Consider the following 27,969-nt stretch of genomic DNA (forward strand, 5'->3'; position numbering starts at 1 on the left):
CCATTTCCATCTTATTTATTTTAGAAGCTGGATATTATGAAATCAATTATTATGAAACACTTCAGAGATTGAGGCCATAAATAATTGAAAAAAAGAAAACTTTTAATTTGAATAGGAATTATTGGTTCTTTCTAAGAAAGGAAATATCTCAGTGTTAAGAAAGGAAAAAAGACAATTGTATTTTTTATCTAGAAGAGTATCCAAATGTTTGGAATACAATCTATATTGTCTCTAGAAAGTGCGAGGAACTGTTTTCACAAGATCCTCAGGGTAGGTTTCCAGTCTTACTCATTTATAACTAGCCCAGTGCCTGCCAGGACGTACACACTCAGTAATTGTACAACTATGATCTAGTTACTTAACCCTCACCATGACTCGTTTTTCAAATTAGGAAATCATGTTTCAAATGGATAATGTATCTCATTCTAGGGCCCACAATTCCTAGGGATTCTCATTCATCTCAGTCCAGTTTGGGGGCTCATTATTCCATTGGCCAGAGCAGGGCAACCCAAGGCGCCATACCTCTTCCAGGGCAGGACACGATTCTGTCTTCTTAGACATCAGATAGCTTCTGGCACAGGCTCGCACAGAGTAAAGGTGCAAAAAATAGATGCTTGTCAATAACAACAACCTTATTGCCTGTGGTACTTTATCAATTTAGGATTATCTTCCCGATAAAATATTCCTTTAGGAGCAATAGTGTTGGGTTTTTTGTTGTTGTTGTTTTGTTTTCAAATTGAAGTATAACTTACAATATTATATTAGTTTCAGGTGTACAACACAGTGCTTTGGTGTTTTATACATTAGGAAAGGATCACCACAGGAAATCTAGTTACCATTTGTCACCATACAAAGTTATCTATTGTAGATTTCTGATTTGTGGTTACCATGGGATTCATGTATGTTGACCTATAAGTACACTTACTTGTTTTAAGCAGGTAATTATTTAAGTTCCAACACATTCTAAAAGATCTACATTTTTACCCCCCCATTTTGTGTTTTTGATGTCATATTTTACATCTTCATGTTTATCCCTTAACTGTTTATTGTAGTTATAGTTGACTTTACAGTTTTTCATCTTTTAATCTTCTTACCAGGACTTCCTTGGTGGCACAGTGGTTAAGAATCCACCTGCCAATGCAGGGGACACAGGTTCGAGCCCTGGTCCGGGAAGATCCCACATGCCGCGGAGCAACTAAGCCCGTGTGCCCCAATTACTGAAGCCTGCGTGCCTAGAGCCCGTGCTCTGCAACGAGAAGCCACTGCAATGAGAAGCCCGCGCACCGCAACGAAGAGTTGCCCCCGCTCATCGCAACTAGAGAAAGCCTGCGCACAGCAACAAAGATCCAATAGAGCCACAAATAAATGAATAAAATTTAAAAATAAATCTTCGTACTGGCTTATTTCAGTGGTTGATCCACAGTCTTTACTATATATTTGTCTTTACTAGTGGGATTTTTCCTTTTATATAAATTCTTCTTGTTGAAGCTTTTTCTCTTCCACTTAGAAAAGATCCTTTGACATTTGCTTTTAGAGTTGGTATAGTATTAATGAACTCCTTGCTTATCTGAGAAGTTCTTTATCTCTCCTATTCTGAATGACAATCTTGCCAAGTAGAGTACCCTCGGTTGTAGGTTTTTCTCTTTTAGCACCTAAAATTTATCATGCCACTCCCTTCTGGCTTGCAAAGTTTCTGCAGAGAAATCAGCTGATAGCCTTATGGGGATTACTTGTACATGACTCTTTTTCTCTTGCTGCCTTTAGAATTCTCTCTTTAAGTTTTGCCATTTTAATTACGATGTGTTGGTGTGGGGTCTCTTTGGGTTCATTTTGTTTGAGACTCTCTCTGCTTCCTGTATCTGGATGTATGTTTCCTTCTTCAGGTTTGGGAAGTTTTCAGCCATAATTTTATCAAATACATTTTTGACCCTTTTCTCTCTCTTCTCCTTCTGGGACCCCTATAATGTGAATGTTAGTATGCCTGGTGTTGTCCCAAAGGTCCCTTAAACTGTTCTCGTTTTTTTCTTTTTGCTGTTCTGATTGCATGATTTCCATTATTCTATCTTCCAGATCACTCATGTGTTCTTCTGTACCACCTTGTCTGCTGTTAATTCCTTCTAGTATGTTTTTCATTTTAGTTATTGTAATTCTTCAGTTCTGACTGGTTTTTGTTTTCTAGTTCCTTGTTAAAATTCTCACTCTGTTCATCCATTCTTTTCCCTAGTTCAGTTAGCATTCTTATTACTAATGTTTTGAACTCTTTATCTGGTAAATTATTTCTCTCTGTTTCATTAGTTGTTTTTTCAAGGGAGTTTTCTTGTTCTGCTGTTTGAAACAACTTTCTCTGTCTCTATGAAATTAGGTCAAACAGTTACCTATCCTGGTGTTGACGGGATGCCCTTGTGTGGAAGCATACCGACACAGTCTGCATGTGGCTTTGGTGGGAGAGCTAGATATGAAATGAGCACAGGTCATGTCTTTCCCCAGGGTGTGCTGGCAGCTCTTACCTTGGTGGGAGGTGGAGTTGGCGATGGAAGCAACAAAGCCAGAGCCAGGTGTGAGCTGGGGCTTCTCCTGTGCTCAGTGGCTGACACTTCCTCACTGGGGGCAGGGGCAGGTCCCAAGGTGCTGAAGCAGAAGCACTGAGGTTCAGGTTTGAGCTGGTTCTGTTCCCTCTAAGTGTGTGCTCTCCCTGCTCCCAGCATCGGCACCTTTGCCCCAGAGGAGCAAGGGGCTGGAGCGGGCACCTGGAGTGGGCAGCCCCATTGTGCCAGTCAGCACTCCAGACCACACACAATCTGCTGGCTCCATGAGCACCAGGGAATGGCTCCCCTCTCTGCATTCAGAGGTAGTGCCAGGTCCAAGCTGGCTCCTTCCTCACAACTGTGCGCTCTCCTCGGCAAGAGCAGCCTTAGCCCTAGCGGGGAGCTGCATCAGAGAACAAGAGGGGCCCAGACGTGCACTGAGGTGGTCATGGGAAACTGCCCATGGGAAACCAGTCAGCATCCTGGGCAGTTTCATCCTGAGCAGTTTCAGTCTGCTTCCTCCGCCTTGTTTCAGGAGAAAGCAAGTGTGTGCGCGCTCTTCAGGAACAGAGTCTAAGTTCCCCGCAGCCCCCCTGCTATTCCCACTGGTCTTCAAACAAGCCAAGGGGTATCATCTTCCCTGTACTGGACCCCAGGGCAGGGGCACCCAATATGTGGTTCAAACCGCTCACTCCTCAGGGAGGATCTCCCAGCCCATGTAATCTCCTTCCTTTTCTGTGTCTCCTCCTAGAGGCACAGGTCCCGACCTGATCGTTTCTCTTCCCTTCCTGACTTTGTGTGGATCATTTTTTACAGCCTTGGTTGTACAAGAGTCTTTCTGCCAGTTTCCAGTTTGTTTTCAGTGAGAATTGCTCTACTTGAAGATGTATTTTTGATGTGTTCATGGGGGAAGATGAGCTCAGTGTCTTCCTACTCCATCATCTTGATCTTTAAAATTACTACACTATTATTGACTATATTCCCTGTATTGTACATATATCCCAGGACTTATTTTATACTTGGAAGTTTGTACCTCTTAATCCCCTTCACTTATCTTGCCAATCCCCATGGCAACCATCCAGTTTGCTTTCTGTATCTGTGAGATGGTTTCTGTTTTGTTATGTTTGTTCATTTGAATTGTTTTTTAGATTCCATATAAGTGAAATCATACAGTATTTATCTTTCTCTGTCTTACTTATTACACTTAGCATAACACACTCTAGGTCCATCCATATTATTGCAAATGGCAAGATTTCATTCTTTTCTATTATGGCTGAGGGATATTCCATTGTGTTTCTTCCTTACCCATTCATCTATCGATGGACACTTAGATTGCTTCCATACCTTATTGTAAATAATGCTGCAGTGAACAATGGGATGCATACATCTTTTTGACTTAGTGTTGTTTTCTTCAGATATATACCGAGAAGTGGAATTGCTAGACTGTGTGGTAGTTCCTTCTTTAATTTTTGGCGGAACCTCCATACTGTTCTCCATAGTGGTTGTACCAATTTGCTTTCCCACCAACAGTGCATGAGACTTCCCTTTCTCCACATCCTCACCAACACTTGTTACTTCTTGTCTTTTTGATGACAGCCATTCTGACAGGTGTGAGGTAGTATCTAATTATGATTTAGAATTTATTTATTTATTTTTGGCTGTGTTGAGTCTTTGTTGCTACGCGCGGGCTTTCTCTAGTTGCGGTGAGCGGGCATCTCATTGCGGTGGCTTCTCTTGTTGCAGAGCACGGGCTCTAGACGCTCGGGCTTCAGTAGTTGTGGCGCACAGGCTTAGTTGCTCCACAGCATGTGGGGTCTTCCCAGACCAGGGCTCAAACCCGTGTCCCCTGCACCGGCAGGCAGACTCTCAACCACTGCGCCACCAGGGAAGCCCCTCTGCCCACTTTTTAACTGAAATTTTTTTTGATACTGAGTTGTATGAGTTCTTTATGTTTGAGTTCTTCATGTGTTTTGGATATTAATCCCCTATCAGACACATAATTTGCAAATATCTTCTCCGTTTCAGTAGGTTGCTTTTTCATTTTGTTGATCATTTCCTTCACTGTGCAAAACCTTTTTAGTCTGATGTAGTCCTATTTGTTTATTTTTGCTTCTGTTGCCCTTGCCCAAGGAGACATATCCAAAACAATACTGCTGAGACCGATGTCAAAGAGCTTATTGCCTATGTTTTCTTCAACGGGTTTTATGGTTTCGGGTCTTACATTTATATCTTTAATCTATTTTATTTTTGTATGTGGTGTAAGAAAGTGGTCCAGTTTTCCCAGCGCCATTTATTGAAGAGACTGTCTTTGCCCCCATATTCTTGCCTCCTCTTTTGTAAATTAATTGACCATAAAAATGTGGGTTTATTTTGGTGCTCTCCATTCTGTTCCATTGATCTATGTATGTTTGGTGCCAGTATGCTTTGATTACTATAGCTTTGTATTATAGTTTGAAATCAGGGAGTATGATGCCTCCAGCTTTGCTCTTCTTTCTCAAGATTGCTTTGATTATTTGGGGGGTTTTGTGGTACCATACAAATTTTAGGATTATTTGTTCTATCTCTATGAAAAACACCATTGGAATTTTGATAGGTATTGCATTGAACCTGTGGTATGGACATTTTAACAATATTATTCCAATCCATGAGCATGGGATAGCTTTCCATTTATTTGTGTCTTCCTTGATTTCTTTCGTCAGTGTCTCATAGTTTTCAGCATTTAGGTCTTTTACCTCCTTGTTAAATTTATTCCTAGGCATTTTATTCTCTTTGACACAATTGTAATTGGAATTATTCTCTTAATTTCTTTCTGATAATTCATTATTAGCATACAGAAACAACTGATTTTTGTATATTGATTTTTGTATTCTGAAACTTACTGAATCATTTATTAGTTCTAAGAGGTTTTTTTGTTGTTGTTGTTGGACTCTTTAGGGTTTTCTATATATGATATTGTGTTATCTACAAATAGTGACAGTTTTACTTCTTCCTTTCTGGATGACTTTTCTTTTTCTTGTCTGATTGCTGTAGTTAGGACTTCCAATACTATGTTGAATAAAAGTGGCAAGAGTGGGTATCCCTGCCTTGTTCCTGATCTTAGAGGAAAAACTTTTCAGCTGAAGTGAGTCTTTTGTATGCAGCATATAGACAGGTCTTGTTTTATCTACTCAGCCACCCTGTGTCTCATGATTGAAACATTTACTGCATTTATATTTAAGTGATTATTGATAGGTGTGTACTTATTGCCATTTGGTTCATTGTTTTCTGGTTGTTTTTGTAGTTCTTCTGTCCCTTTCTTCTTCTCTTGGTCTCTTCCCTTGTGGTTCAGTAATTTTCTTTAATGTTATGTTTGGGTTCCTTTCACTCTATTTGCTTGTATCTATTGTAGGTTTTTGTTTATGGTTACCATGAGGTTCATACATATTGACATGTGTGTGTATGTACATGTATATACATATATACATATGCATACACACACATGTACATATACATGTGTGCATATATATATATAGTTTATTTTAAGCTGATAGTCATGTAAGTTCAAACATATCCCAAAAGCACTACATTTTTACCACTCCCCTCCATGTATTATGTTTTATGACATCCTATTTTACCTTTTATTTTGCGTATACCTTAACCATTTATTGTAGTTATAGTTGATTTTACTCCTTTTGTCTTTTAACCTTCACAGAAGCTTTTTAAGTGGTTAATCCACTGCCTTTACTATATATTTGCTTTTATCAGTAAGATTTTTTTCTTTCATATATATTTTTATTTCTAGTTATGGTCTTATCTTTTCCATTTAAAGAAGACCTTTTAACACTTCTTGTAAGACCTGTTAGTTCAGTAGTGATGAGCTCCTTTAGTTTTTGCTTGTTTGCTCTGTATCTCTCCTTCAATTCTGAATGATAAACTTGCCAGGTAGAGTATTCTTGATTTTAAGTATATTTCCTTTCTACACTTTAAATATATCCTGCCACACACCGTGGCCTGCGAAGTTTCTGTTGAAAAATCAGCTAGTATCTTATGGGGCTTCCCTTGTATGTGACTAGTTGTTTTTCTCTTGCTGTCTTCAAAATTCTCTTTAACTTCTGCCTTGTTAATTATGTCTTGGTATGTATCTCTTTGGGTTCATCTTGTTCGGGACTCTCTGTGATTCCTGGACTTGGATGTCTGTTTCTTTCCCCAGGTTAGGAAAGTTTTCAGCCATTATTTCTTCAGAAAAGTTTTCTGCCCCTTTCTCCCTTCTTTTTCTGGGACCCCTATTATGCAAATGTTAGTGCATTTGATATTGTCCCAGAGGTCCCTTAAACTACCTGCATTTAAAGTTTTTTCTTTTTGCTGTTCTTATTGGATAATTTCCACTATATTATGTCTTCCAGATCACTGATCCATTCTCTGTATCATCTAATCTGCTGTTGATTAGGAACAATAGAGAGGAATAGTGAAACATGTTTGTGAACTTATGTCAACAGGAAAACATTAAGGAGCTGCGGTGCATTGCATGAGCCAAAGAGACCTGCCCATGAGAGTACACTGTCACACAGAAGGTCTATGAGAGCATCTTATGACCTAGAAAGAAAGCCACTGCTAGGGCGACTTCACTCTGCTGCTGAAACTCCAATGATATGAAGACCCATTAAATAGAAAGGCAAGAAGAAATGCTCAGTTTGATGTAGCAAGGGAATCCAGAAATTATCATCAGAGTGAGAAAAGCACTGCACGCCACTTCCTAGCTCCTTAAGGACTTTGTTGACCTTAAAGTCCTGAAGAATTTCATAAATTGGAAATAAAAATGAACTTTTATTTCTTGTGCACTTGGAGTTCTGGGTGGGAGCTAACTATAGAATTTCTTCATCTTTCCCTATCTTAAACTAAAATGTAGGTTTTCTTAAGGGTAGGTAGAGATGGAAATACATAAAGGAACAACAGAAAAAAAATTCCTAACATCTATACAAAAAATCATTAACATAGTGAGATAATGTCTCCCAGAAAAATCTTTGGTTAATTAATGATTAGCTTAAGAAAGAAAACTAAGAATGTCAGGTTATTTGTTAGCCAAAGACAAATAAATCATGGACACTATAAAACACAATGTAATAGAATTCAACAAGTGACCTACTTTAAAAAGCTCACAAAAACCACCTCTGTATGAGGTCAAAGAGAAGTACTGTTTCAGCATTACAGACTTATTCTGGGTTAAAGAATGACAGTAAAATAACTACATGTGTGAGACTGCAAAAAATTTACTCTAGAAGATTCCTTGGTATGCACAAGTCTCATTAAAGATAATAAAATTGAAAAATCCTAATGTCCTTATATTATAAACAGTACATTTCTCCAGAGAAAAAAACATATGATAGGTAGTTTTCCTGACGGATGAGGAATCCACATAACCTAAATGTGGCTGAAAGTTTCAGTGCTTTGTTTTCCCCACCTTTAAAATCAGTTTGTCCATCTATGACATCTGATTCTAGAACACTGATTTTAATAGGATTTCAGAAATTTATTATTTAAAAATATTTCAACAGAAGAAATGTGAAAGACACATATTTTCTTTGTATCTCCTCAGTGTCCCTAGTTTAAAATTTCGTGGAGATAGCATTGGGGCTGCAAGCACAGGACAGGAGTGTATTTTGTAAATAGGAAACAGATTATGTTTAACGTCTATGTAAACATGGGTCTGTGTCCAAGCCAGAAAAAATATTAACAAATTTGTTCATTAAAATCCTATTAATTATCTTCACATTAAACTATGATTTATTAAAATCAGGCAACTCGATGAGAATTATCATTCTGGGTACTAATCAGCCAGAAGGTGTGCTCGTGCTTGAAATTTAATTTTGCTTTATTAAAAATTCATGCTTTGGAGTTCCCTTGTGGTCCAGTGGTTAAGACTCAGTGCTTTCACTGCTGTGGGCCCAGGTTCAATCCCTGGTTGAGGAACTAAGATCCCACAAGCCACACAGTGCAGCCAAATAAATAAATGAAATGACCTCTTCACTACTGAGATATCAGGGGGAAAGTTCATTAAAAAAAAAAAAAAAGATTCATGCTTATGGAAGCTCAGTGAGTATTTGTTCTTGGTAGGTACGTTAGCCAAAAAGTATGCCTTGATGACTAGTTAGGAGAAGGAAAAATGTGTGAATTTAACAATTTTGGAAACTAATTGCAAGGCCTTTGTAAAGAAAGTATATTTTATTCTATTACATACAAAGGAAAAACAATTTTTTCTAAAAATAATATTTCCTAAATATTTCTATTATAAAGATGTCTTCAGTGACCTACTGCTGAAGAATGTCTATGTCACTATCCCTGCTATCCTAGACTGTCACATCACCAATAAATTTTCTTCTTTGGCAATTTAAAAACACAAATCTCTTTAGAGGTATATAGCCCCTCGAGTGTACCCAGGTGATCTCATGTTACACTTCTCACGCTGCTGAGCCACAGATACTTTTCTCCATAAGGCGAAAGCAATCTTTAGTCCCCCCAGAATAACAGGCACTTTAAAATTACAATCATGCCTCTCTATTGCACTTGGGGTTTGGATCTGCTCCATCATATTCCTTTATTCCCAACAGAATAGCAATTGCAATTACTGGCACTTTAGAATATCTCAATCTTCCTTCATTTAAAATTCAACTGGGTAGAAAGTTTTGAAAGTGGTTCGGCACATAGTACCTAGGATGATCTCAAATTTGCTATATTGAAAACACCCTTTAGCAGAAAGCTACTGAAATAATATCCTTCTAGAAATTCTAAAATGTACAATTAAGAAAAACCTATTATTCAAGAATAAAATTATTTCAAGATTAAATTAAAAATCAAGATGCAATTAGAATCTACTTGACCAACAGATTTCCCATTCTAGCTCACACTCACCTCTCCCGAGGAACAGCAAACCAGTACTCTGGTTGCTTTCTTCGTTTGCCATACTGCTGGACCATGGCTGCAGTGTGAGTGGCAAAGGACTTTCTCATTGGTTTTCCCACTTTAATGCACAGAAACATGGGTGGAGTCTTGCTTTTCTCTTCTTTTGAAGGAAGTATATCTGAATCACACATGAAAAAAATTTCCTCATTATTGACGATATTGGTGATAGTTGGCATAAACATCATACAACATCGTCATATTAGGACTAATTAAATTTTTCAGATCTTCTTTAGCACAGAAGGAAAAAGCTTTGGATGTTTCAGGTTTGTCTACACCACATGAGATGCTACAAACTAGGAATAAGGATAAAAACCAACACACAAAACAGCAAAGGGTGGAGAATTGTAACAACCCACAAGAATACATATTAATGAACGGTACTGAGGACCCAACCATACCATAACGCAATTCAGTTTAGAACTGAAATACCTTCAAAAACCTTTTAAAACTCCTTTAGATTTAGAAATTCAAAGTGAAAAAGGAAAGTTACCTGAAAGATGTAAAAAAGCGAACTACTTTTGAAATAGAATTCTATGTCATAGTTTAATGTTCAAAATAGATAGCATATATTGCTAATTGTTCCCAATTACAGTTGAGCCCTGAACAAAACAGGGTTTAGAGGCACTGACGCCTGTGCAGTTAAAAATCTGTGTATAACTTTAGACTTGGCCCTCCATGGATTCAACCAACCATGGATGGCGTAGTACTGTATTTCGTATTTATTGAAAAAAATCTGTGTATAAGTGGACCTATGCAGTTCAAAACCTTCTAATGTAAAGATATATACCCTATTGAGAAAATGCTGTTCTCGAATAATTATACTACTTTTGCTATTGCATGTACAAGTTTTAGGAAGGCAGCTATACAGGCATACCTTGGAGATATTTGTGGGTTTGGTTCCATCACAATAAAGTGAATATCGCAATCTAGTAAGTAACACAAATTTTTTGGTTTCCCAGTGCATATAAAAGTTATGTTTATACTATACTGTAGTCTGTTAAGTGTGCAATAGCATTATGTCTAAAAATGTACATCTTAAAGAATCCCTTGTTGCTAAAAAATGCCAACCATCATCTGAGTCTTCAGTGAGCTATAGCAGTAATATCAAAGATCACTGATCACAGATCACCATAATAATGAAATGAAGTCTGAAATCTTGCAAGAATTACCAAAATTACACAGAGACATGAAGTGGGCAAATACTGTTGGAAACAAGGTGCCCATAGACTTGCTTGACACAGGGTTGCCACAATCTTCAATTTGTAAAAAAAAAAAGAAAAAAAGAAAAAGAAATGCAATGTCTGTGAAGCACAATAAAACAAGATATGCCTATACAACAGAATATAAAGAAATTAAAAGTGGCTTACCTTCAATGGGTACCTGAATTCTCTTTAATAGCCATAACTGAATTTCAGATTTATTATCCATTTGTGCACCCTGGCAGCTGTTGTCCAGAGTAGGTTCCAAAGAGGAGTCTGGATCCACTTTATTCATATTTTCTTCTGTAGAAGAGCCTAGTTGCAATGGAAGGGGTGCTCTCTCTTTCACCCAGGTTTTATCGGCCTGTTCATTGCCCTCAATCGGGGGATCACCTGCCTGGGGAAGAGAACTACTAAGAGTGATGTCTATTCCCACTGGCTCAATACTTTTGCCATCACTTAATTCTGCCTTCTGCAAGTTATCAGGTAACTGTGACCCTTCTTTGTTCTTATTAAGGTAATATTCAATGAGTTTAACTTTATCTAGATCTTCATGTATGTTCAATGTGTTTTCCACCTGGCTTTCTGGGGAACCAGACTGCTTGTCCACCTCTGGCATTATATCTTGCTTCTCACAGGTTTCTAAATCTAGGGTCCCCTTCAATTCAGCATCACACTCTGTTTCTGAAAAGTTCAGGGCTGACTGCACCTGCATTTCCATAGTAGAACTGATTATTTGTGATTTAGTCTTCCTTAGCTCCGCTGGGTCAAGAGAAAGGCACTCCTTTGAGCTGTCTCTTTTGTCCATTCCACTATCATTTTGAGAAGAAAGTTCTTCCAAGTCAACGAAGTCGTCTTCTTCTCCTAAGAGAGAATTTTCTTTGGCTATAGATTCAAATGCAGCCTGAGTGTCAGAAAGTTCCTTGCTGACTTTAGCTACTGCGGCAGACCGTTTGATTGCCTCTGCAGAGAATTCCAGTTTCTTTAACTTGTCTGACACAGAGCTGTCTGAGGGTTTCTTTTCTGTGTGTTCTGTTGACTTCTCCAAAGGTCTTGTTGATTTGGAATCTGAAGTGATGGTTCTCTCTCCATTCTGCTGCCGTTTTTCTTTGTTGAGAGATTTGAACTTACTGAATGGGTTGATATCCTTTTCTGAAGCCAGGTCTTCCCATTCTCCAGGCCTGTACAGAGGACAAAGATCCTGAGGTAGGTCACTGTGGGGGGAAAAATGGTGGGTGCACATGGAATGTTAAAAACAAAAACCAAAACAAAATGGATGAAAGGCAAAAAACAAAACAAAACCCAGCCAAAAACCAAAACATAAATATACTACAACTTAAATTTATGTTTAAAGGACTTTAAAATAAGGAAATGAAATCCAGAAATTGACTTCAAAATGAAAAATAAAATCAACTATAAAAAGTGGCAAAATAAAGAACCATGAGAGTTGCTCGCATATCCTATTAGAAGCAAATGAATGGTATTTGAGGTCATTTATGAACATGGAGATGTCACCCACCAGATTTTTAATGATGAAATAATGTTTCTGATTTTCATGAAGGACAAAGGAGAGGGACTGTTTCAGTACTATGACTAAAATTCCTTAGATATTCAAGGCTTTTCCTTTTTTATAAAAGAGTACATAAACCAACTACATTAATTCTGAATGGCTCATTGACTGAGTAGCTACTCATTTAACTGCTCTATAAAATGACTGACACTGAACCATAATTTTGGAAGATCTGATGCTTCCAATAAAAGACATCCTTCTACTCCTGAAGGAGATGCAAGAGGATGATTTCCACTATTATTGTGTATATACAGCACCTGCTCCATTTTACAGTTTAAAATTTTATAGTTACCTGGGACACAGTCAATTGTTTTTCCTTAATAACAGATGCTTTACTACGCAGATTTGAGGTTTTATCAGTTACTCATTGCCATAAAGTAAAATTGATATTGTAATAAAATGAAAGAGTTAAGAAATTTATACTAATTATTATAAGTAAGAGCTCATTCAATTTACTTTTCTATAAAATTTTGAACTGGGACACAGTTAATTGTTCTTCCTTAATAACAGATGCTCTACTACCCAGATTTGATTTACACAGAAAACATTGATTAAACATGCTCTCCAAAGTTTAAAATAAATTGTCAAGAAACACTTTTTTAAATCTGTACTTCGCTTACCCTAGTGTCGATAGTGGGTTAAAACACAGAGGTATAAAAACCCTATTTAAAAATAATATTTTTGGATTTCAGAAATAAATTTTCTAAAAAGGCTAGATCATATTCAGGTAATACTTTATTATTCTTGCTTTGAAATACTTATGACAATACTCAACAAAGTGCCAGGAAGTTCAAGTTACTGAACTTGAACTGTCTCCCCAAAGTTACCAAATAGATCACTTGCATGGAACACCCATGCTTTTTCCAATACAAAATAAAAGCCTATGTAATTGTCAGCCTCTGACAAATGCTTTAAAAAGCCTCTAATTCATAATTCATTACAATTCCATAATCATTCATCGAGCCCCTAAACACCACATGCTAAAAGACAATTGTAACAGTATCTCTGTTCTTCAGGAACCTGCACATACAAAAGTGTTCTGCTCAACGTGAGCATCTCAGATGTTAAAGATGCTTCAATTCTAGAGTCAAATAAGTTAGTGTAATGTAGTATAATTTCCATTTTCAGACCCAAAATTTAATTTGGCATATTAAAGGCCAAAGTAAGTCCTGTAACAAAGAAGCCCAGCTTTTCACATACTTAACTAGCAAATTAATAAGCAAAACCATCTTCCATGAACACCTAAGCCCCTTCCTCATCTCTTCCTTCTCTAGCTAGCTTGACCCCCACAAAGAATGCATTCGACTGCACTCTAATCAGCCTCCTATATTACCTTCTTGTCTATCCCTCCCTTCTTGTTCTACCTAATCCAAGCCGGGATTAATTCAGCCATCTCTTTTTCTGCATCACAACTGTCAAGCTCTGTCGGGGCAAAGTACATAGTGGTGTCAACTGGCTCTGCTGTTAATTAATGTTTTCTAGACTCAGCCAGAGACCTAATAATGACCAATAATCCTTTCGGTTGTTCTGTTCCTAGTCTCCGTGGCAGCTGGAGTTACAAAATGTCTTACACAAAATATATAAAGCCTGAAGGTGAGGATGGAGAGATTTTACACACGCACACACACACACACACACACACACACTCTCTCTCTTTTAAAAACTATTTGCACGTGGCAGCTAGATAATTTGCACTTCTTGTTTTACCATACAACTTTAAATAATGAAATTTAAACTACTTTAAACAATTGATGGAATTCTGAGGTCAATACCAAGTTCATTTCACACTGATTCCACTACCACATTCTATTTTGCTCATTGGTGCACATACTGTTCATTAGCCTAAGAAGTCTTTATACACCTGCATCCACGGTAGCAATCACTGTACAATTCTGAAATAATTTCAACACATTAGGAGCCAATTCTCAACTCCTCTCTCTCCCCCCATCTACAGCATTAGGCCCGGATCATGAAACACAATCTCACATTGAGAGAAATCTTTCTGTAAGAATGTACCTTCCCTATTATTAAAAGAATACTTAACATCCTAAGCTGAAGATGTGTAACAGTATTACTCCACTGAAGCCATCATTGGGCAAGAAATGCCCCTATCTGCCCGTGCATCCACTTCCAAACTTAACTGTATCTTTACCTACTCTTATCTTCTTTCCTCTTGTCACCTCATGTTCACACTTTCTTCCCAAAAGTGACTCTTTCACTCCCTCTCCTCCTTCTCATCTAAGATTCCAAGGTAGCTGGACACTCCTTCACATGGTTCTCATGGAATGCCGTGTGCACGTCTGTATCTACAGTGTTGTTCAATTACCACTTCTCTCCACCTGTCGCACCCAGTAAACTGCAGGACAGGGGCCGTGACCCACTTATCTTCATATCCTTGCCACACAAGAGACGCGCACTAAGATGCATCAGAAGCCTCATTCTGCGTGAATAAAAGATTCCCACAGAACAATGATTAGAGTTTCAGATATGAACTGAAGGTTCAAATAAACAGCCTATACTTATTAGGTACCAGGCTATTTTCTAAGAGTTTTGGTATATCAATGCTTTTAGATCTTGTAACAGCTCTGCAAGCAGAAGAATACTATCAATTCCATTTTACAGATGAGAAAACCGAGGCTCAAGATTCAGTCACTCGTGAAGGTCATGGAGCCATAAGTGGCAGAGCCAGGGAAACCCAGGCATCATCCTGCAGGACTGCCTGGTCTGCTACACTGCCTCCTAAACCTCTAGGCACTTCTGCCAGAACTTGGAAACTACCCAGTGACCATGCTCCAGTGGTTCCTTCAGTGGCTGGGCATGTAAGGGTCTAGTGGATCAGATGCTAAGGACTGTAGAAGTCCAGGGGAACCTGCTGGCATAAACCCCTAGGGACGCTGTGTCTGGGTTAGTTCCCTAGTTACCTTCCCTTCTTTTCCTGAGCCCAAGGGGCTAGCTTCCCTTTGTTCTGTTGGACCCACTGCTTTGCCTTTACCTTGCTATCACTGAGAGTTTCTAAAGTGTTTTACTGCTAGCACATACATAGTATACAGAAATAGGCACACTGACAAAATGACAGAAAGAGTCAGATTATCCCTACAAGTGAATCGATTCTCTGAGTTTTCTTAAACCCTTTCTTCATGGGGAGCTTCTTTAAATCAAAAACCTCAGTTTTAGAAGGCAAAAGTAATCAGGACTAAAGTAATATCCATCTACATTTAAGAGACAAAACAAACTACTATTACAGCCTTTGCACACCACTTAAGGGATTCTGGTTACAGGGGCAGTGCCTCTGCATGTCCATGCAAATCTCTCTCCACACAGGATTAAGGAAACACATGAGCTGGGAAGATACCTATCCTAGAATTTGAATGAGGAAGAATGTAACTCTGTTTACCAATTAAACCAAAGAGAAAATACTATTCTCTTATCGATAATCAGACAAATTCTTTCAGAGAAACTTCATTTATTCTTTCATAAATTAAGAACATGCATTGCTCTTCAGAAAAATAAGCCAAAGAAATACCATTATTACGTGATTTTTTGATTTGAATGTTTCACTCTTCCTTATTGACCTTATCATTTCCATTTCCTCTCCTTTTTCTATTTTTTAAAATTTAGTGCACAAATATTCTACCTTCAAATTCACCTCTACACAATCTCTCACTCCTGCCAACGCCCTCACTTTTTAATTGCATTTAATTCTCCCAATACCCCTTTTTCTGGTAAACAAAGAAAGATCTCTTACGATGGCAAGGCATCTTTGATCTTCATGTGGGAGATGTCATTGTAGAGCGCGATGGAAACAACCTCTTCCATGGGGCAAATGAGGCCGTACTCCTCACACCCATTTTCAATGACCAGGGGATCGGACTTATGAGGGTCAAACATGATATTGTTAGGAGTAACGATCATGACACCTCCGACCACACCCTGAAGAAAAAGACAGTACAGAGTCGCTACAGGCAAGATGCAACCACCCTAGCAGCTTTAATGAACTTATGTTACCATTCCATTGACCTTCTGAACCATGGTATCCTGCAGGGCAATTGCATCCCCTCTACAAGGGCTGGAAAAAACAGGCTGATGAAATACAACGTTGGGTGCGGTGTGCTGAGCAGAGAAACAGGCTTGCCTCGCTGTGGCAATCAGCTAAGCCTGGTTCTAGCATGGCTGCTGCAATAGTACAATTGTGGTAGGATCTTGGGTTTCACATGTATGTCTCAGATTCGCCAACGTCCTGTCTGTAAAATGAGAAGGGCTGTCCCAGGTACCTTCCAAATTGAGAACTGGGTACTCTAGAATCCACTCAGCACATATTCACTACCTGTCCAGCAAGTGCCTGGTACTGTGCTAAGGGAGCGGCTGCACTTCTAATATTTTGCTCTAAGATGCTTAGAAAGCCCACATTCAGCAAAATCGGACACAAATAGGAGTATGAAATTTTTGCAGACAAAAGTGAATATATCCAAACTATGGAAAGCGAAAGCAAAGAACAGTAGCTTGGTGGGTACTTAAAGTCTGAAACTTGGTCAGTTTATATGGTAGACCCTGTTGGCCACAGGGATGTTATCAACCAGGGACAGCAGGATATAAATAACTCCCTTTAGGTAAGTTATTTTTTTTATTTATTTTTTTTTGCGGTACGCGGGTCTCTCACTGTTGTGGCCTCTCCCGTTGCGGAGCACAGGCTCCGGACGCGCAGGCTCAGCGGCCATGGCTCACGGGCCCAACAGCTCCGCAGCATGTGGGATCTTCCCAGACCGGGGCACGAACCCGTGTCCCCTGCATCGGCAGGTGGACTCTCAACCACTGCGCCACCAGGGAAGCCCTAGGTAAGTTATTTATTTTGATACTCTTAATGAGTTTAGTGATCACCTTGGCAAAAAGTTTTGCCTTTCAGCACTACTTAGTCTTGGTTGCAAAAGTTTCAAGTGCATATCAATAATGTATTTTCCTACCATTTGAACCTGGCATGAAGTCTCTACTATGAGCACAGGAATTCGCTTTATATCAATATTACCCCTTCTTCAGAGGCTCACAAAATGTCAGATTTGTTCTTTATACAAAACACCAACAACCAAAAAACTGAAACCAAGATGTAACAGACATTTTTCATACCAGAATTTCTAGCGGCAAACAGGTCGAGAACTTAACCATTTTCCAGGTTAGGTATTTAGCTCTTCACATGAACTTTCTTTTAATTAGCATAACCTATGAGTTAAATTTTATTATTGTTCCTACTTTATAGATGAGGAAAAATGGAAGCTTAAGAAATTCAAATACTTTGCCCATCGTCTCAGAGCTAGTGGTGGTAGAGTTGGAATTTAAGTTCAGTGAGCCCGACTCCAGCATTTGCTCTTAAACACATTCTGTACTGTCTCTCTAACAATTTATGGGCTAAGAACTGAAATATAAGTAATAAACCCAAGGTCACAAAGAATCGCATTTCAACGTGATGACTGTTATTCCCTCAGTAAGTCAAATGTCAGGCATCCAAGAGGGGAAAACTAATGGACAGTTGTGAAATGTTAAAGCTGAAACTTCGGGTAAGATATTTTAAAATAGCCTGCCTTCAGTCTTTTGGAACTAGTTTAGTTTTCCATAGACTCCAAGAAAAGGAAACAAATGGCATAGCCATATACCTTTCCATCGGTGAAGTAGCGACAATTCATTTTTAAGAATTTTACCACGCCTGGCTCGTCCTCTTCAGAAGTGGATGATAAGACTCTCTCAATGGGTTTTAAGGCCTTTCTTGCTAAGTCAGCATCCTTTAGAAAGCAAAATTTTCCAAAATCAAATAGAAGCACTTTTTCAAAAGATTATTCATTTATTTGAATCAAGCCATCTACGTTCCCTGTAAGTAACCTGTTCCTATTTAACGTGAACATAAAAAAAGGCATATGTCTTTCAACCTTCAAAAGTATCACCCAAATCAAACTAAGATTTTTAAAAAGCACATATGTATGAACCCATAAAAATGCCTCATCAAGTGTCTTAAAAAATACCTTAAATGAAAGAATTTATATTGGACTCATGGTTCAAATTCTTTAGAAAAAGGAGTAAAGTAGTACGAATAAATTATTGGTCTCATTGAGAGTTTAACTTCATACTTCTACATAAATAAGACATGCATTTCTGCCTTTGAGACCTTAAATGTGAACAGGTTTCTTCTCTCAACTAATGACAAACTACTTAACCCCACCTCTTTGTCGAGGGAGGAGAGTTTCAGATGAACTCTTGTGAAAAATAACTTGTAGAATTCTGCAATAACTCAAAACCATTGCTGAGAAATATGAACTTCAGTGCATGAATGAAATACATACAGGCAGTTTATCATATTCTGCATCTGATGATGAAGGAGAGACAGTAGCACCAGGACTGGATGATGATAACCTTAAGGTACTGGAAGGAAAGTTGGCATCTGGCACAAAAAGAACCTGAGAATGGGGAAGACAAGCTAGGTGAGTCCCAGGAATTGGGCAAACCACAAGGCAGTGTTTAGAGCAATTACTCTCTGTACAGTATCAGGCTGGGTGTGTGACTAAGACCTAGTTGGCTGTCACAGAACTCATGAGCTACTTGGGGCCTTCCAGACTAATCCATGAAACTATACTCAGCAATATGAATGTGTGCAGATGTGTGCAGTGCAAAGGGTACTGAACACACTGCAGGAGCTCACAGAGGGGAGAGGAAAGTGGGGAAGTATTCTGCAAAGGCCATATGAAGCAGGTGGGTCCAAGTGAAGCTTTGGACAATACATAGGATTTGGATAGGGAGGGAAGAGCCTTCCAGGGCAGGGTACTAATAGTACAAGGGAATAGAGGAGAGAGTCACATGGCGTGCTTCTAAACGTAATTCCTGTGTCAGGAAGGAAGGGGACACATCTAGGCTTTCTAAGCAGGCCCTGAGTGCTAACGCAGTAAGGTCCTTATACGATAAAGTGTACAAGATAGTATTAATGTACAAGATAGTATCAATAATCAATACTTTCTCTTCCATCACTGTTTAGGTTATCTAAAAAATAAAATAAAATAAAATAAAAACCCCTGAATTGTACTAAATAGCTTCCTTCTGTAAAGTATTCTGGCTCCCGAAATGTTATTGTGATTCTGTTATTCAACACTTTTTTCACGAGACATGGCTACATTCTGGCATCATATCAAAAACAGCCTTAAAGTGACCTCTAATGTTATAAAACATAATTCAGAGCAAATCATGTAACAGCTGTTTAACACTGTTATTCACTCTTTTCCATCCTTCCAGTCATCTCTCTATTTTAACTTTAGTTATTTTAAATCTCTCTTCAATCCAGAAAAAATGAGGCAACAACAAAAGACACATTAAGATAACGGTGGGAAAATCACCATCAAGGAGAAATAAGATGAGGACTGATTATACTGAAACTGTGCTCCAAAATTACCAAACATTCATTGAGAAGTGGGCCATAAAACTGGCTCTAAGTTTCCAAATAACCAATGCAAAGAGATAGACATCATGAGTTAACAGAATTCAATGTTCATAAAATAAAAACAAACCAGTTTCTTAGAAGTACAAGTATTCTCCCATGAAGTCTCATTAAAAAAAAAAGTGTCTCACAGTGAACTCTTTGTCCTTGATGACACATTGACAGTAAATACAATAAACAGTTTGGAGGACTGTTCTTTACAATTTCAAAATGGGTCAATGGAAAATGTCAGAAGTTTGGAGTTCCATAAAAGCAATTTACAGAAGGCTACAGCTCTTATGTATCATATGTATCTAGGCTAGAGGGACGGACAGATGTCATTTCTTCCAAACAATTCTCCATTCATATTTTTTTTTGCACCTGAGCTCTTGACAGGCATTAGGCAACATAGAGTGAGATTCTATTGTCTGACACTCTAAATGTCAAATCAAAGGGATAATTCCTATGCATAAACAGTTCACTGCACTGTAGACAGAAGTAACAGTTGAACACAGGGAAGCTCAGTCAGAATACGTCTTACTTCAACATGGAAGTGAGTCTGGATCACTCTTCTCAATTCCTTATCTTTGCCAGAAAAAACATGAGTGGAGCTAGATGCTGGGACAACTAACAGCACATAACTGTTGAGTTATATGAGGGTTACACAGCACAGTAAAGGCTAGAAGGGACATCCGAGATAATGCAGCCCAACCCCTCATATTTCAGAGATAAGGAAACCAGGGTCAAAAAAGGAAGTGACTTAGCCAAGTCAAACAGTTACTAAAGGGTCAAAGGAAATGAAGCTTTGGGGCACCTATTTCTATATTTTTACCCTTAACTAGGCATATTAAAACAGTTCCTATACCTCCTATTAGCTGCTGGACCTTAATCCCGTTCACTTAGTAAACGAATAAGGAATCACCCTAAATTATTTTACTAAGTCCCAGTGACTACAGTCTTCAGCCTTGAATTAGTAAGCCTAGGTTCACTGCTATGGGTCAGTTACACATTATGCAGCAATACCCCAGATTATAAGAAATCCAATAAAAGTGCCTGAAATCTAATTTTCCCAGAGATAAAAATTTATTAATTTTTAAAAAGTTTTAACTCATATTTCCCCTCAATTACCTGGTATCAGCAATATAGTAATATCTCCTTTTGACAAGGACATAAATACCAAAAGCATGATAGTACAAACTGGCCAATTTATGGTCTGTTGGTTTCATTTGCTGCCCGTGAAAGAAACGCAAAGAATACCACCATTGCCTGAATGAAGTTATACTTAGAAGAAGCAGTATACATCCTGAATAAAAATGTCACTCTAATGTAGAGATGCAGGAACATGGTCTAGTAAGTCAATAATGGAACCGGAATGTGCTCATGGCAACCAAGTAGTTCTACAGATGGGACTGGAAACTTGGCCTCAACAAGGATCTGCCTATGACTGGGCCATTTACATTTATTGGCTAAGTGTAGTTTTCAAGTAGAAACATAAGAATATCTTATGCAGAAGGTATTTAAAAAATTGCTGGATTAACCGAGAATGGCAAAATTATATGACATGTCAATTTCATTTAGTTTAACAAAGTACTAAAAGCCTGGGAAAAAATGTGTGGCTTTTTTTTTAAATTGAAATATCACTGATTTATAGTATTGCGTTAGTTTCAGGTGTACAGCAAAGTGATTCAGTTATATATATATTTTTCAGATTATATTCCACTATAGATTATTTCGAGATATTGAATATAGTTCCCTGTGCTATATGGTAAATCCTTGCCGCTTATCTATTTTATGTATAGTCGTTTGTATCTGTTAATCCCATACTCCTAATTTGTCTCTCTCTCTTTCCCTTTCTCCTTTGGTAACCATAAGTTTGTTTTCTACATCTGTTAGTCTATTTCTGTTTTGTATATAGACTCATTTGCATTATGTTTTAGATTTCATGTGTAGTGATATCATATAGTATTTGTCTTCCTCTGTCTTATTTCACCAAGTATAATATTCTCTAGGTCCATCCATGTTGCTGCAAATGGCGATATTTCATTCTTCTTTATGGCTGAGTAATATTCCACTGTGTGTATGGGCACTTGGGTTGTTGTTTCCATGTCTTGGCTATTGTAAATAGTGCTGCTATGAACACTGGTGCATGTATCTTTCTTAATTACAGTTTTTGTTTTTTCTGGATATATACCCAGGGGAAGGACTGCTGGATTATACAGTAGCTCTGTTTTTTAAGGAACCTCCATACTGTTCTTCATAGTGGCTGCACCAATTTACATTCCCACCAAACAGTGTAGGAGAGTTCCCTTTTCTCCACACCCTCTCCAGCATTTATTATTTTAGACTTCTCAATGACAGCCATTCTGACCGGTGTGAGGTGATACCTCATTGCTGTTTTGATCTGCACTTCTCTAATAATTAGCAATGTTGAGCATCTTTTTGTGTGTCTGTAGGCTTTTCTTGATGGTCCTGCTGAATGTCTCCACCTTTGGCTGGATTCACTTCTTTTGTCATGGTATCAAATCAAGACCAAAATGACAAAAATTTTGTCTAATTTAAAACAAAACAATGACCACAATGGACCCCAGGAGTGGACTAAACTGAAACTTGCAATTCTAAATTAAATATTCTAAGAATATCTGTATGAAATTCTACAGGGAAAAAAGTTACATTAATTTAACTTCTCTTGATGGAAACATCTATAACACAAATGATAGTTTGCCAACTGTGTTAATCATTTGCAAAGCATTCATCTCTGAACAGTTCATAAGTACCAGGATGCTTTCAGAATTCTTGGATCTAAATGGAAGACTGAACCAATGCACATTATCATTGATGATAATCCTGTGACACTAAGAGTGAGTCATCAAAAATGGCAACAAAAATAAATGCAAAATCTCTAAAGTAAAATTCAACAAGAAGATCATTACCTGGCCTGGAACAATAGTATGTGTGAAAAGCTTATTCAGTTCCACTAGTTTATTGGGAGTGATGTTAAATTTCAGTGCTATGGAGTTTAGGGTGTCCTGGCTTCCAGCCTAGAATAATCAAACAAACAAGATTCAATACACAAAGCAAAAAGCAAACAAAACCTTCCTCTTGATAGTCAACATTAATCTATTTGTGATATGAGTGAATAAAAATGTAACACATACATCCAAATGTATTATGAAAAAAGAGAATACATTCTCAATTCTTAACAGAAGTCTTAGATATTATTCATTTCTGGACTCCCTTATCTTCAAATTTCACTGTCCACTAACAGATTTCTAAACTTACTCTGGCACAACTTAGGTGTATGGAGTAGAGGGTGTATGAGGTATAATATAAAGCTAAGAAGAAAAGAAATATTACAGACAATACCACTCCTAGGGGTAATAGGACTACTTTTTCTCTTTGCATTTTTCTGTCTGTCTATTTGCCTGTTTCTTTACTGCACTTTAGGCTCCTGGACTGTGGCCTGTTAATGGCCTTTTTCCCCACAGTGCCTGACACATAGAAGGCACTTAAATATTTGATGAATGAAAAAAGTGAAAGGCAGGGAAATCTAAAAGAACTTCGGATTAGCTACAAAAATTGTTCACTGACATTAAAAATGACAATTTCCCATGGTCAGCCAAATTAGTGTTATTCTCTAAATCTATAAAACTTGTGATATGTCTCAGGTATACATGTTTCTTTCCTTCTCTAATAGAAGGGGAATAGGAATAAAAAGGGCAGTAAGAAGATGTGAAACTTCAGTGAAAAAGCTCCACCCAAAAAGAAGTCTGCTGCCTCTGGTGAGGTCAATATCCCAGGACAGACTCCCTGTCCAGGGTCACTGGATGGAACTTGTTAGCGGGAGGTCATTCTGGCGAGTGTCACTGAGAAGTTCCCAACTATAGCCCTGGGTCAACACTGGTGGCTGACCCTGTAAGCAGAACTGGCTCCACCAGGGGAGCCTCGAATTATAGGTGGAAATTTGAGGTGGCTGCAGGAGGTTGTGGACAGGGGCAAAGGTACACATGTAGAATTCAACTTACCACTCACTGCCCTTAAGTGTCAAAAACCTACCAACTAGGGCTCCCCTGGTGGCGCAGTGGTTGAGAGTCCGCCTGCCAATGCAGGGGACACGGGTTCATGCCCCGGCCCGGGAAGATCCCACATGCCACGGAGCGGCTAGGCCCGTGAGCCATGGCCGCTGAGCCTGCGGGTCCGGAGCCTGTGCTCCGCAACGGGAGAGGCCACAACAGTGAGAGGCCCGCGTACCACAAAAAAAAACAAAAACAACCCCACCAACTAGATGAACTGTCTCAGGCTAACCAAGTTCATAGTTACCGACTGCATTAAAATTACCTCAACGTATTTCTAGAACAAGACATAAATACGTATATTTTTAAAAAATTATTGAGAACTTAACCTATGCCCCTACCTTACCCTGAGCAAAATCACCTGTACTAAAGTGAAAAAACTTTTTTAAAATATATTTTTTTCAAATATTATACATTTACATAACATATTCAAATCTGGGGGGTTTCAGGGTTTAGCGTCAGTATAAGACACAGATTGATTATACAGACCAGAGCCAGACTGCTGGACCTGAATTCCAAATCTGCCACTTGCCAGCTGTGTGATCTTGGGTCACTTGTTTAACTTCTCTGTACCTCAGTTTCTTCATCCAAATTGAGATACATAATTGTAATTTCTAATTCAAGAGCATTTACTTCATGGCAAGTGATCAATAAATCGGCTTCATACTTTTACACAAACACTTGAAGATACTATGTATAGGGGTTTCAGGAAAGGAGAAACATTTTAACAATCTGCCGTTATTACACAAGGATAAGACATACATATGGAACCAAGTTACAGACCCTGGGAGGGATACTGGTATCAATACATGGTTGAAACTAAACAGAATGCTTGAACATCCACAGCTCTGGAGCAACGTAAGCAATCGGGTAAGGGGTTCCGGTCACGGTTCTCTAAACACGAAGTTATGGATCCCCTTTTATTTCCGACGACAAGTACACAGAGTAACTTGCCAACTAAAACTAATCCCCATAACATAACTCAATCAGGTGGATAGATCTGAATTACTAACTTGATCACCTGTTTATATGAATTAATTTGGGGTTGATTTTTTTACTCTCACTGCATTATTTAGTACGTGCTATGTGAAGCATCTCCTAGCAAAGATACTTCTCATTTCCTTGGAGGGGCTCGTGAATCACACTGTAGGCTACACACGTGGCTTTAGAATTAATATTGTTATTCATGATAAATAATCCAACACTTCCTCAGTATCTTCTAGGAGGCAAGGAACTGTGCTAGGTGTTATGGGGATCAACAATATATTGCAGACAGCGGTAATGTGAGATATATAATCACCCCCAAATCCTTTCTGGAAAGGACCAAGCCTATAAACCATAGAAAGATGCCTAGGGATGTTCACAGAGCCCTGAGCATGAAATGCGGGTGCCAGGGCTCTTCAGTGTGATGCTACAGAAGCTTGGAGAGGATTCACCATTCCAGAAGAAACGGCAGGGAGGGACAGGCCTTGCTGCTTGCCTTAAATAGAGCCTGGCACGGCACACAGATAATGAGTAGAAAAGAAGTACACATGAGGAAAACACAGGGGCAATGGCAACAGCACTTAATTTCTTTCTAGAAGTCAGAGATCACTCTTCAGCAATGCTGGTTCAAAGTGAATTAAAACAGATCTATAACTGAGTGCCCACTTTACGCCAGGCCTAGGATAAGTAGACACAGCTCCTGGGCTCCAGGAGCTCATGGCGCAATGAGAGAGATGAGCATGTTAACGTGGAAGTGCAGTAACGGACACATACGCTGCATTATTCATGTGCTGATTCAACCATATGGAGGCCTATACCCTGCAAGCACCAGAAACAGAGTGCTGACCAAAGAGGAATCTAGTCTCTCTCTGTGGGTAAATGAATTAAGGCACAATCTAGATATAACAATCACACGAGTGAATCAATAGTGTTAAACGGAGATACACTATGTAAAGATTCCATGAGAGAGAAAAATGAAGGGATCTGGCCTAGACTTGCTGGATGGTCACGGAAAGGAAGAGCGAACATGGAGAGTAATGGGAAGAAGATGTTAAGGCTAAGGTTCTGGTTTGTAGAAATGTACGGATGATGGAGCCACAGCTTCTTGAACAAAGACCAAGCACGGAGGTCTAAGTTAATGTCTGAGTAGACAGCTGAATCTTTGGTTTGGGAACTCAGAAAGCATGTCTGGGATGGAGACCTAAAATTGGTCGTCCTTGGCATATCAAACGGTAATTCAAGTAACAGGTATACCCAGGGAAAAAATAAGGAAGGAAGAGAAATGACTAAGGGGAAGGATGTGTCAGGGAGAAACATTATGTAAATCTAGTGGTATTAACAAACTTTCATTCTACCTGTTTATACTTACAGTGTATTCCATAGTACCCTGGGGCTTCTGAACCACCATCTTCTTTTCTTTTTTATCATGTGTTTTGTTTTGATTGTCATCTGGAGAATAAAATGTTTATAAGTGAATGATTTCATTTTCAGAAATTGAGGATAGGGTAATCTACAGTATATTAAAACCCACTTTCGAATTGACTTTGAAAAAAAAAGATTAAAAGAAAAGTGGACTAAATGTACAAATAGACCAAACTCATAAAAACATATTGTTCATCCATGTATACTTGAATAAATGATTAATGTTAACTGTGATCAAATAGTACAAATAACAATGAGGTTATGCTTTATAGTTATTCAAGTATTCGTTTAAATGATAATGTATAAAGACGAAGTTAAAGTAAAACTAGTACAGTCATGATATAAATGATGTATAATGATGTATAATGTAAATCAGTACAGCCCTTTCAGAAGGCGATTTGTCAATATGTAACAATAGCTATAAAAATGTTCATTCTTTGACTCAGTAATCTTTCCCTTATTTATCCTAAGGAAAAATTCAAAAGAAGAAAAATGCTATGCACAGCATATGTACTGCAGTATTATTTATAATAATGAAAACTTGTAAAGACCTATATGTTCAACAACATATTAAGTTGGACCACAGAGTTCGCTATTTTTAAGGGTCAAACTGGTCAACCTGATAGTTTGGCAGCTACATATGATTCAACCTAATTGTTATGATTAAATGTATCAACCCAGACACTGAAAACCAGAGACATATAACAATGGATACAAATTAAGTGATAAAAAGTACCAAATTGAATTAACTATGAAAAGATGCTCTAACTTGTATGAGATCAGAAAAATGCAAATTAAGACGCAGCATCATTTTACATCTATTAGCGTGGCAAAAATCAGAAAGCTGGATAATTCTAGTGTTGGCAAAGATGTGAACTGCTACTAGCGATGTAAACTGGTATAGCCATCCCAGCAAATTAAGCATACGTAGCCCACATGAGTCAGCAAACTAACCCACAGATATACATCCTCTCCCAGGAGATATCATGAAGTAACATGCTGGAGGGTATACAGAACAACAGTATCTGTGGCAGCAGCGAACAGGAGGGTCAGCAAAATATATCTAATTACTGCCTAGAATCCCAGAGCATAACAAGCCCAAGCATACACTGCAACATGTTTACATCGAGAGAAACAGAATGAGATGTACAGAATGGTATCATTATGTATATTTCAAAAAGCAGTCCACAAAACAACTACACACATTTTTCAAGGCCACATCCAGAAAAAAGCCTATACACATTGGACACAATAGAATGGAGTGGAGCGGGGAGAGAAACGGGAGTGGGGAATGAGGATAAAAAGGAACTCATGAATAAATAACGAAGGGCCCAGCTCTGACCAGTGATGACAAGCCACGCACTCTGAAGTGTGATTAACGCGTCCCTCTCCATCTGAGGTCCTACAACTCCCCACACCCACATGCAAACCAACAATATCATTTCAACTACACAACAAATGTGGGTAAACTGGACGAGAGCTGGAAGGTAACACAGAAATATGAAAACAGTTCATTCACATGGGATTTACTGACTTTTAAGTATTTCTTTTACATTATTTTAAATTAAGAACCAAGAAAAAAAATAAAAGATGCTGCTATTAGTATCCTTTTCTAGTCATTTGTAGAACCAGAGACACCCTGAAAAATCCCTGTGCTGTAAAAAATGACCTCCCTTCTGTCAGGTGACCCCATCTAAATTACTTCAGGAAGATGAGGCTGTACTGACTGTGGTTTTCAGATCTCCAAATTCTGCAGATCAGGAGATTCCACACAGCCTACTGAAAAACCCAATCACAGTATTTTACAACTCTTATCATC

At 38.4% G+C, this 27,969-nt stretch overlaps 1 protein-coding gene across 2 annotated transcripts in view; it reads right to left on the reverse strand.

Annotated features, from left to right (window-relative positions):
- Positions 1 to 27,969, reverse strand: part of NCOA7 (nuclear receptor coactivator 7) — a 144,633-nt gene that overhangs the window by 35,866 nt on the left and 80,798 nt on the right. The window contains exons 4-10 of one of the 2 annotated variants that reach the window (XM_060030012.1): positions 26,098 to 26,177; positions 22,605 to 22,712; positions 18,554 to 18,667; positions 17,873 to 17,998; positions 15,976 to 16,160; positions 10,829 to 11,841; positions 9,411 to 9,579 (exon numbers count right to left, since the gene is read on the reverse strand). In XM_060030012.1, coding sequence (XP_059885995.1) covers positions 9,411 to 9,579; positions 10,829 to 11,841; positions 15,976 to 16,160; positions 17,873 to 17,998; positions 18,554 to 18,667; positions 22,605 to 22,712; positions 26,098 to 26,177 — 1,795 coding nt within the window. Of the gene's footprint in view, positions 1 to 9,410; positions 9,580 to 10,828; positions 11,875 to 15,975; positions 16,161 to 17,872; positions 17,999 to 18,553; positions 18,668 to 22,604; positions 22,713 to 26,097; positions 26,178 to 27,969 lie in introns of both variants that reach the window. The other variant, XM_060030011.1, reaches the window with a different exon arrangement.

This window comes from Delphinus delphis, chromosome 14 (genome assembly GCF_949987515.2).
Source record: "Delphinus delphis chromosome 14, mDelDel1.2, whole genome shotgun sequence".
In the NCBI taxonomy this organism is placed as follows: Eukaryota; Metazoa; Chordata; class Mammalia; order Artiodactyla; family Delphinidae; genus Delphinus; species Delphinus delphis.